Below are 11,962 nucleotides of genomic sequence, written 5' to 3' on the forward strand. Positions count from 1 at the left end.
ACACTTTCCAGTATTGTATTCCATCTGCCAAATCTCTGCCCACTTACTTAGCCTGTCGATGTCCCCTTGCAGGTTTTTTATGTCCTCCTCACTCACTACTTTCCCTCCCATCTTAGTATCATCTGCAAACTTTGATATGTTACACTCGGTCCCCTCCTCCAAATCGTTAATATAGATTGTAAAGAGTTGGGGACCCAGCACTGACCCCTGCGGAACACCACTAGTTACTGATTGCCAGTCTGAGAATGAACCATTTATCCCAACTCTCTGCCTTCTGTTAGATAGCCAATCCTCTATCCATGCCAGAATATTACCCCCAATCCCGTGATTTTTTATCTTAAGCAATAATCTTTTGTGTGGCATCTTGTCAAATGCCTTTTGGAAGTCTAAATACACTACGTCCACTGGTTCCCCTTTACCGACCCTATACGTTACTTCCTCAAAGAACTCCAGCAAATTTGTCAAACATGACTTCCCCTTCATAAAACCATGCTGACTTTGTCCTATTAAATTATGATTATCCAAATGTCCTGTTACTGTCTCCTTAATAATGAACTCCAAAATTTTACCTACCACAGATGTTAGGCTAACCGGTCTATAGTTTCCAGCCTTCTGTCTACTGCCCTTTTTAAATAAGGGTGTTGCATTAGCAGTTTTCCAGTCTGCCGGGACCTTTGCCGAGTCCAGGGAGTTTTGGAAAATTATTACCAATGCATCCACAATCCCTACCGCCACTTCCCTCAAGACCCTAGGATGTAAGCCATCAGGTCCAGGTGATTTATCCGCTTTGAGTCCCATTATTTTACCGAGTACCACTTCCTTCGTGATTTTGATCGTGTTTAGCTCCTCCCCCCCTTTAGCCCCCTGTTTGTCCAGTGTTGGGATATTCTTCGTGTCTTCTACTGTGAAGGCTGATGTAAAATATTCATTCAGTGTTTTTGCCATCTCCATATTTCCCACCATTAATTTCCTGGTCTCATCCTCTAAGGGACCAACATTTACTTTAGCCACCCTTTTTCTTTTTATATAACTATAAAAACTCTTACTATCTGTTTTTATATTTTTTGCTAATTTACTTTCATAATCTATCTTCCCTTTCTTAATCAATCTTTTTGTTATTTTTTGCTGTCTTTTAAAGTTTTCCCAATCCTCTGTCCTCCCACTAGATTTGGCTACCTTATATGCCCTTGTTTTTAGTCGAATACTATCCTTAATTTCTTTACTTAGCCACGGATGGCTGTCTTTTCTTTTACACCCTTTTCTTCTCAGTGGAATATATATTTTTTGGAAGTTGTAAAATAACTCCTTAAATGTACACCACTGATCATGTATCGTCTTACCCTTTAATCTATTTTCCCAATCCACTCTACTCAATTCCGCTTTCATAACTTCATAGTCTCCTTTATTCAAGCTTAGCACGCTTGTTTGAAATCCAACCTTCTCACCCTCTAATGGAATATGGAATTCAACCATGTTATGGTCACTCATTCCAAGGGGATCCTTTACTAGGACATTTTTAATTAATCCCATCTCATTACACAGGACCAGATCTAAGGTTGCTTGCCCCCTGGTCAGTTCAGTTACATACTGCTCAAGAAACCCATCCCTAATACACTCAATGAACTCATCCTCAAGGCAGCCCTGCCCAATTTGATTTGTCCAATTAATATGATAGTTAAAATCCCCCATAATTATAGATGTTCCCTTATTACAAGCCTCAACTATTTCCTGATTGATACTCCGTCCAACAGAGTTGCCACTGTTCGGAGGCCTATAGACTACGCCCACTAGTGTTTTTTTCCCCTTATTATTCCTTACCTCCACCCAAACTGTTTCATTATCCTGATCTTTTGACCCAATATCATTTCTCTGTATTACAGTGATTCCTTCCTTTATTAACATAGCCACCCCACCTCCCCTTCCTTCCTGCCTGTCCTTCCTGATCGTTAAATAACCTGGTATGTTTAATTCCCAGGCATTGTCACCCTGCAGCCATGTTTCTGTAATGGCCACAAGATCATACCCATATGTAGTTATTTGTGCCATTAACTCGTCTATTTTGTTACGAATGCTACGTGCATTCAGATAGAGAACTTTCAAAGATGTTTTGTGACACTTAGTTCCTGCTTTTGCCCTTTTTATTACTTTACCTTTTACTCCATACCTTCTGCCCCTTCCTGACACGCTCTGGTTTTTAATTTCCCCACTGCTACCTAAGTCTATGACCTTCTCTGTTGTCATTTTTATTATTTGCTCTCTAGGAACCTCCCCCCCACTAGTTAGTTTAAAGCCCTCTCTACAGCCTACAGTGCAGCAGCGATCAGGGCTACAGTGCAGCAGTGATCAGTGCTACAGTGCAGCAGCAATCATGGCTACAATGCAGCAGCGATCAGGGCTACAGTACAGCAGCGATCAGGGCTACAGTGCAGCGATCAGGGCTACAGTGCAGCTGCGATCAGGGCTACAGTGCAGCTACGATCAGGGCTACAGTGCAGCTGCGATCAGGGCTACAGTACAGCTGCGATCAGGGCTACAGTGCAGTGGTCAGGGCTATGGTGCAGCAGCGATCAGGGCTACAGTGCAGCAGCGATCAGGGCTACAGTGCAGCGATCAGGGCTACAGTGCAGCTGCGATCAGGGCTACAGTGAAGCTGCGATCAGGGCTACAATGCAGCTGCGATCAGGGCTAGAGTACAGCTGCGATCAGGGCTACAGTGCAGCGGTCAGGGCTACAGTGCAGCAGCGATCAGGGTTACAGTGCAGCAGCGATCAGGGCTACAGTGCAGCAGCGATCTGGGCTAGAGTGCAGCGGTCAGGGCTACAGTGCAGCAGCGATCAGGGCTACAGTGCAGCATTGATCAGGGTTACAGTGCAGCAGTGATCAGGGCTACAGTGCTGCGATCAGGGCTACAGTGCAGCAGCGATCAGGGCTACAGTGCAGCAGCAATCAGGGCTACAGTGCAGCTGCGATCAGGGCTACAGTGCATCTGCGATCAGGGCTACAGTGCAGCAGTGATCAGGGCTACAGTGCAGCAGTCAGGGCTATGGTGCAGCAGTAATCAAAGCAACATTGCAGCAGCCCTATCTGCAGAGAGATCCATCTCACCTGGAAGCATGGCATTTACCCTGTACTCTCCCTATCTCCAATCACACACACGCACAGTGCAGGTGAATGTCCAAGTCCTGTTGGCAGCAGAAAAGCTTGCCCGCCCAAAAGTACAGCTGGTAAAAAGCGAAGCATACTGCCCACCAGTTTTGAGCCACGGGCTGTGCACTTGCGATTTGCTCCCAGACACACACACTCACGCAGTCCCTACACAAACATTACCCCAGGAAAACAACAATTAAATCACAGAAACTACTGTAAGACTAAATTAGCACGTGACCCTGTAATCTATTCCCCCCCCTCCCCCACCATCCTCCCGCTCCCCGCCTCCCCGCTACCGCAACTCCCAAACTACAACCTTCCCCAATGGAGGAAAGAAAGAAAGAATTTGCATTTATATAGCGCCTTTCACAACCCCAGGACGTCCCAAATGAAGTACTTTTTGAAGTGTAGTCACTGTTGTAATGTAGGAAACGTGGCATTCAATTAGCACACAGCAAGCTCCCACAAACAGCAATGACTAGGTAATGATGTTGGTTGAGGGATAAATATTGGCCTGGATCCCGGGGAGAACTCCCCTGCTCTTCTTCAAAATAGTGGCCATGGGATCTTTTATGTACACCTGAGAGGGCAGACGGGGCCTCAGTTTAACATCTCCTCTGAAAGTCGGCACCTCCGACAGTGCAGCACTCCCTCAGCACCGTACTGGGAGCATCAGCCTGCATTATGTGCTCAAGACTCTGGAGATTGACCTTCTGACACACAGGCGAGAGCACTACCATTGAGCCACAGCTGACACACAGACGTTCAAAGATAAATTCCCCTAACCTGCGCTCCCAGTGGGAAGTTGCACTTGAAGGGAGTTTAAGGGGCCCCATAACACAAATCATTGGCCTATGTTGGGCTTCAACCGATGTTCCCTCTAATATTTTGAGGGACGCGCGGCCCCTTTAACAGGCTGTGTGGCTCATTCAAAATTCCACGCATGTGTGTTTTTTTCCATTGAAAAGCTGGTGATCCGGCTGTGCGGGACCTCCAGAGCGCTGCGTGGCCGCGCAGCTTAAAGGGAACATTGGTTTCAACCGCACTTGGTGAAGGCATACATTGCAGACCTCAATACGCTTCGGTACCAGAGCTCAATACTTCCCCACGCACTCTATGCAAAATTATTACACACACTTTAAAAACTTTCTGCAGATTTCCATACTTAAGAAAGGACATACTTGCTCTCGAGTCAGTACAAAGAAGGTTCGCTCGGTTAATCCCGGGGATGAGGGGATGGACATATGAGGAGAGGTTGAGTAGATTGGGACTCTACTCATTGGAGTTCAGAAGAATGAGAGGCGATCTTATTGAAACATATAAGATTGTGAAGGGGTTGGATCGGGTGGATGCAGTGAGGATGTTCCCGACGATGGGTGAAACTAGAACTAGGGGGCATAGTCTTAGAATAAGGGGCTGCTCTTTCAAAACTGAGATGAGGAGGAGCTACTTCACTCAGAGGGTGGTAGGTCCATGGAATATGCTGCCCCAAAAAGCTGTAGAAGCTACATCATTACATAAATTTAAAACAGAAATAGACAGTTTCCTAGAAGTAAAGGGAATTAAGGGTTACGGGGAGCGGGCAGGAATTTGGACATGAGTCTAGGTTCAGATCAGTCATGGCCCTGTGGGTAGCGGAGCGGGCCCAGGGGCCGTGTAGCCTGATCCTGCTGCTATTTCGTGTGTCTAATTCTGTTAGATTCAGGAGATGGTTCTGTGATAGTGGATTGGCGGTTAGGATCAGATCAGCCATGATCTTATTGAATGGCGGAGCAGGCTCGAGGGGCCGATTGGCCTACTCCTGCTCCTATTTCTTATGTTCTTATGTTCTTATGTTCCGCTCTCAAATCGGGCCTCAAATACCAGTGTGTCGCCTTGCTTGTCGAGGTTAATGGCTGCCTGCTTCAGGGGCTGGGGACTGCCGCTCACTCGGGAAAAGGTGAAGTAAGGTACCAACTAGGCTGCAAGACAAATGTGTCACAGGCTTTACATTCAGTTCATTCTATTTTGACACAAAAAGAGTAAATTCTGCGATCTCAAGCTCCCAGTGGGGAGCCTCGTCCAGCAGGAGCATACATCGGAAAATCTCCTCGCGTGTATCTGCGATTTTCCATCCATCTTTTAAGGGTTTTTTTAAACTCTTGGGCAGTTTAAACCGGAAGTAGAATTTGGGTATAAAAGGGGAGGGGCTAGTGCGGTGCACGGAGTGCTTTGTGCATTGAGTGCTGTTGGAGTTTTGCTAAGTGGGAGAGTTCGGATAAGTGGGAGGTGAGGGTGTGTTTTTTGCTCTGTTTTGTTCCCCACTCCCAGGCTTAGACAGCACTGCGGAGGCGGAGCAGCGGGACGAGTCAACCAAACAGGCTCCACAGACAGTATTCAAGGAGGAGGTTGGTGATCAGCTGGTTGGTTGGTTTTCTTCCTTCTCCTCTCTTTTATACCTTTAAGTTGGTAAGTCCTATTGAATAGTGGTGTGATATTATCATATATATCCGGGCAGGGTCTTCATAACTAATAATAAGAAATTTAATTAATTATATAGAATGGAGCAGGTGATGTGTTACTGTTGCGAGATGTGGGAGCCGGTGACCCCCATTGAGACTCACGGTGATTACATCTGCGACAAGTGTTTGCTGCTAGAGGAACTCAAGTTCCATGTTATGGCGCTTGAGACCGAGCTTCGGACACTGCGACACATCAGGGAGGGGGAGGAGTTCCTGGACTCTATGTTTCAGGAGATGGTCACACCTATGAAGTTAATTACTGCAGATGTAGTCCGTGGTCAGGGACAGGATGGTGTGACTATGAGTGAGGAAGGTACAGGGATCCAGGATGTAGTGTTGAAGGAGACGCAGCCCTTGTTCTTGTCCAGCAGGATCGAGGTTCTTACTCCCTGTGAGGGCGGGAGCGGAGACTGTAGGGAGGGTGAGCAACCTGGCCACAGCACCGTGGTACAGGGGGCCATTCAAGTGGAGGGAGTAAAAAGAAATGTTGTAGTGGTAGGGGATAGTATCATTAGGGGGATAGATAGGGTTCTCTGCAGTCAAGAGTGGGAGTCCCGAAGGCTGTGTTGCCTGCCTGGTGCCAGGGTTAAGGACATCTCTTCTGGGCTGGAAAGAAACTTGGAGTGGGAGGGGGAGGATCCAGTTGTCGTGGTCCATGTTGGTACAAACGACGTAGATAGGACAAGGAAGACGGCTCTGTTAAAGGAGTATGAGCAGCTAGGGGTCAAATTAAAAAACAGAACCTCAAGGGTAATAATCTCTGGGTTATTACCTGAGCCACGAGTGAATTTGGCTAGGATAAATAAAATTAAAGAGTTAAATGCGTGGCTCAAAGACTGGTGTGGGAGAAATGGGTTTTGCTTCTTGGGACACTGGCACCAGTACTGGGACAGGAGGGAGCTGTTCTGTTGGGACGGACTCCACTTGGCCAGTGCTGGGACTAGAGTCCTGGCGAATCATATAACTAGGGCTGTAGAGAGGGCTTTAAACTAATTAGTGGGGGGGAGGTTTCTCGAGAGCAAATAATAGAAATGACAACAGAGAAGGTCATAGACTTAGGTAGCAGTGGGGGAATTAAAAAACAGAATGTGTCAGGAAGGGACAGAAGGTATGGAGTAAAAAGTAAAGTACTAAAAAGGGAAAAAACAGGAACTAAGTGTTACAAATCATATTTGAAAGTTCTTTATCTGAATGCACATAGCATTCATAACAAAATGAATGAGTTAACGGCACAAATAATGACATATGGGTATGATCTTGTGGCCATTACAGAAACATGGCTGCAGGGTGACCATGACTGGGAATTAAACATACCAGTTTATTTAACAATCAGGAAGGACAGGCAGGAAGGGAGAGGAGGTGGGGTGGCTATGTTAATAAAGGAAGGAATCACTATAATACAGAGAAATGATATTGGGTCAAAGGAGCAGGATAGTGAAACAGTTTGGGTGGAGATAAGGAATAATAAGGGGAAAAAAACACTAGTGGGTGTAGTCAATAGGCCTCCGAACAGTTGCAACTCTGTTGGACGGAGTATCAATCAGGAAATAGTTGAGGCTTGTGATAAGGGAACAGCTATAATTATGGGGGATTTTAATTATCATATTAACTGGACAAATCAAATTGGGCAGAGCAGCCTTGAAGATGAGTTCATTGAGTGTATTAGGGATGGGTTTCTTGAGCAGTATGTAACTGAACCGACCAGGGGGCAAGCAACCTTAGATCTGGTCCTGTGTAATGAGACAGGATTAATTAAAAATGTCCTAGTAAAGGATCCCCTTGGAATGAGTGACCATAACATGGTTGAGTTCCATATTCAATTAGAGGGTGAGAAGGTTGGATCTCAAACAAGCGTGCTGAGCTTGAATAAAGGAGACTATGAAGGTATGAGAGCGGAATTAATTAGAGTGGACTGGGAAAATAGATTAAAGGGTAAGACGGTACATGATCAGTGGTGTACATTTAAGGAGTTATTTTACAACTTCCAAAAAAAATATATTCCACTGAGGAAAAAAGGGTGTAAAAGAAAAGATAGCCATCCGTGGCTAAGTAAAGTAATTAAGGATAGTATCCGACTAAAAACAAGGGCATATAAGGTAGCCAAATCTAGTGGGAGGATGGAAGATTGGGAAGTCTTTAAAAGACTGCAAAAAATAACTAAAAGATTGATTAAGAAAGGGAAGATAGATTATGAAAGTAAATTAGCAAAAAATATAAAAACAGACAGTAAAAGTTTCTATAGTTATATAAAAAGTAAAAGGGTGGCTAAAGTAAATGTTGGTCCCTTAGAGGATGAGACCGGGAAATTAATGGTGGGAAACATGGAGATGGCAAAAACACTGAACAATTATTTTGTATCAGTCTTTACAGTAGAGGACACTAAGAATATCCCAACACTGGACAAACAGGGGGCTCTAGGGGGGGAGGAACTAAATACGATTAAAATCACTAAGGAAGTGGTACTTGGTAAAATAATGGGACTCAAGGCGGATAAATCCCCTGGACCTGATGGCTTGCATCCTAGGGTCTTGAGGGAAGTAGCGGTAGGGATTGTGGATGCATTGGTAATAATTTTCCAAAACTCACTGGACTCAGCAAAGGTCCCGGCAGATTGGAAAACTGCTAATGTAACACCCTTATTTAAAAAGGGTAGTAGGCAGAAGGCTGGAAACTATAGACCTGTTAGCCTAACATCTGTGGTTGGTAAAATGTTAGAGTCCATTATTAAAGAGACAATAACGGGACATTTGGATAAACATAATTTAATAGGACAAACTCAGCATGGTTTCATGAAGGGGAAGTCATGTTTGACAAATTTGCTGGAGTTTTTTGAGGAAGTAACATACAGGGTGGATAAAGGGGAACCAGTGGACGTAGTGTATTTAGACTTCCAAAAGGCATTTGACAAGGTGCCACACAAAAGATTATTGCTCAAGATAAAAAATCACGGGATTGGGGGTAATATTCTGGCATGGGTGGAGGATTGGCTATCTAACAGAAAGCAGAGAGTTGGGATAAATGGTTCGTTCTCAGATTGGCAACCAGTAACTAGTGGTGTTCCGCAGGGGTCAGTGCTGGGTCCCCAACTCTTTACAATCTATATTAACGATTTGGAGGAGGGGACCGAGTGTAACATATCAAAGTTTGCAGATGGTACAAAGATGGGACGGAAAGTAGTGAGTGAGGAGGACATAAAAAACCTGCAAAGGGACATAGACAGGCTAAGTAAGTGGGCAGAGATTTGGCAGATGGAATACAATACTGGAAAGTGTGAGGTTATGCACTTTGGCAGGAAAAATCATAGAGCAAGTTATTATCTTAATGGCAAGAAACTGGAAAGTACTGTAGTACAAAGGGATCTGGGGGTCCTGGTGCACGAAACTCAAAAAGTTAGTATGCAGGTGCAGCAAGTGATTAAGAAGGCCAATGGAATGTTGGCTTTTATTGCTAGGGGGATGGAATATAAAAACAGGGAGGTATTGCTGCAGTTGTACAAGGTATTGGTGAGGCCGCACCTGGAATACTGCATACAGTTTTGGTGTCCATACTTAAGAAAAGACATACTTGCTCTCGAGTCAGTACAAAGAAGGTTCACTCGGTTAATCCCGGGGATGAGGGGGTGGTCATATGAGGAGAGGTTGAGTAGATTGGGACTCTACTCATTGGAGTTCAGAAGAATGAGAGGCGATCTTATTGAAACATATAAGATTGTGAAGGGGCTTGATCGGGTGGATGCGGTGAGGATGTTCCCAATGATGGGTGAAACTAGAACTAGGGGGCATAATCTTAAAATAAGGGGCTGCTCATTCAAAACTGAGATGAGGAGAAACTTCTTCACTCAGAGGGTGGTAGGTTTGTGGAATTTGCTGCCCCAGAAAGCTGTGGAAGCTACATCATTACATAAATTTAAAACAGAAATAGACAGTTTCCTAGAAGTAAAGGGAATTAAGGGTTACGGGGAGCGGGCAGGAAATTGGACATTAGTCTAGGTTCGGAATGGTCATGGCCCTGTGGGTAGTGGAGCGGGCCCAGGGGCTGTGTAGCCTGGTTCTGCTCCTGCTGTGTTCTAATTCTGTGTTAGATTTCAGGAGATGGTTTTATTCCTGTTCCTGGCTGGGGTGGAGATCGCCTTTACAGAAGGTAAGTACTGTAGAAAATATAGGGACAGAGTGATCTCCTGGAAGAATTTCGATCGCCTAGATGGGTCGGAGAGGAATTTCCCAGATTTTTTTCTCCCAAATTGGCCATTGGGTCTTTATCTGGTTTTTCGCCTCTCCCAGGAGATCACATGGGCTCGGGTGGATGCAGAGTGATAGAAGATTTGAGGTTAGGATCAGATCAGCCATGATCTTATTGAATGGTGGAGCAGGCTCGAGGGGCCGACTGGCCTACTCCTGCTCCTATTTCTTATGTTCTTATCGTGGCTAGAAAATGGCTGGGTTGCACTCCCGCTATTTCCTGACGTGTTTCCGCTCCCCCGACGGGCGATGTTCCGCAACGGGAGTGCGAGCTCAGAAAATTTACCCCAAAGCATAAAAGCAGTCCATTTAATTCTCACACTTTTTCTATTTGTTTCCCCTCTCAATTATTATTCTCCACTCCACTCCTGAAGGTGCTGATCGCCATCTGGTACCTCACGTCAAGTAGACACTAGTCATGTGCTAGTATGTATGGTGGTGACTGCTAGCAGGTGATTGTACTGCGGGGTGTGGAGGGCGGTGGCGGAGGTGGTACAGGGAGTGTTGGAGTAGATCACGGCCGAGTCTGACACCGCCTTCGCCTGACGTCCTGGATAGCAATCAGGCGCAGGAACACTCTAATTTTCCTCAGATGAAATATGGGTCTAATTACAGGGGGCCAAGAATTTCCTGGAGACTCTCGCCATTGGATTTGCCTTGCAACGTAAAAGTCTCAAGAAATGATGGCGTTAGTGAGTTACGCCATTACTCACGCAGCAAATACCCCCACCAAAACCACGCCAAACTGACCATAGCGCCGCCCCCTTCCCCAGTCAAGTCAATGGTGATCGCAAATTTCCCGGAGTTAGACCAATTTCCTCGCCACTGCTACTTAGCATGAAAAATAACGGTGCAGGTGAATTTATTTAAATTCATTAATTTGAAATAATTGATTAAAGTAAAATTAAATCTCAGCTCTTTCTTGATATATTTAATTCTGAGCTAAAACCCATCATTGTATGTTTGGTTGAGTGCATATTGTGTGCACAGTGTAGGGCACTGAAATGCCTGCATCTGCTAGTGATGAAAGTCAGACTGGGGGAGGAATTCATTTAGACCCATTTTCAGGTCCAAAATGGTCGTTGCACTCACAGTGCGCACCAGAGGCTGGAGGACCGAGGCTCAACTAAAATTGGGCCTCGTCTGCATAATTCCAGAGTCGGGCCTTCTTAGGCAGCTCATTGGTTTCCTCTGGACCAATTTGAGAAGGGTTGCAACCCAGACTGCGGCCCTCAGGTATGTCCTGGGGCAGAAGGAGCACGCTCTTTAAAGCCCTGCCAGGTCCCTGCACATGCTCCACTCAGTTTCTGACCAATTTCACAGAGAGGTCCTCAAACCTTCCCTCATTAGCACATGCAGGGGGCCTAACGCCTGATAAAGGCAGTCGCCAGGGATGCCAATTTCACCCGAGGCAGTATAGCGTTGTACGCATTTCAGGTTCCATCCGAGTGTGGGACAGAGTCCCGCGCAATTGGACCGAGAAACGGACGAGGTAAGGTCCAATTTCACCCATTGGCCCAGAATTTCCTGGAACTGCACCGTCAGCTGAACTTACTGCAAAATTTCCTGGAAAATAATTTTAATACACCACAACGAGCGAATCAGGGACCTCAAAGAGGTTTAGCCAATGACTTACTCCATCACATTAATTAAGCAGATCAATATTGGCATGACCTCAGTCATAGAATTCAGAATTTCAAATCCTTTCACCATGCTAAATTTGATCTTCATAGAATCATAAATGATACAGCACAGAAGGAGCTGGTTTCTTCGGCAACACTTCCCAAACCCGTGACCTCTTCCACCTAGGGCAGCAGGCGCATGGGAACACCACCACCTCCAAGTTCCCCTTCAAGTCACACACAATCCTGACTTGGAAATATATCGGCCAATCCTTCATCGTCGCTGGGGCAAAATCCTGGAACTCCCTCCCTAACAGCACTGTGGGAGTACCTTCACCACACGGACTGCAGTGGTTCAAGAAGGCGGCTCACCACCACCTTCTCGAGGGCAATTAGGGATGGGCAATAAATGCTGGTCTTGCCAGTGACACCCACATCCCATAAACAATAAAAA

At 45.6% G+C, this 11,962-nt stretch overlaps 1 protein-coding gene across 1 annotated transcript in view; it reads right to left on the reverse strand.

Annotated features, from left to right (window-relative positions):
- The window catches only part of LOC147109034 (cytosolic carboxypeptidase 2-like), a 52,287-nt gene extending 40,688 nt beyond the window's left edge, over nt 1-11,599 (reverse strand). The window contains exon 1 of the mRNA XM_086004172.1: nt 11,523-11,599. Coding sequence (XP_085860298.1) covers nt 11,523-11,599 — 77 coding nt within the window. The remainder of the gene's footprint in view (nt 1-11,522) is intronic.
- Nucleotides 11,600-11,962: the final 363 nt, after the last annotated feature.

Source organism: Somniosus microcephalus, chromosome 12, assembly GCF_052327205.1.
Source record: "Somniosus microcephalus isolate GS21.2 chromosome 12, FLI_Smic_1.0, whole genome shotgun sequence".
Classification (NCBI taxonomy): Eukaryota; Metazoa; Chordata; class Chondrichthyes; order Squaliformes; family Somniosidae; genus Somniosus; species Somniosus microcephalus.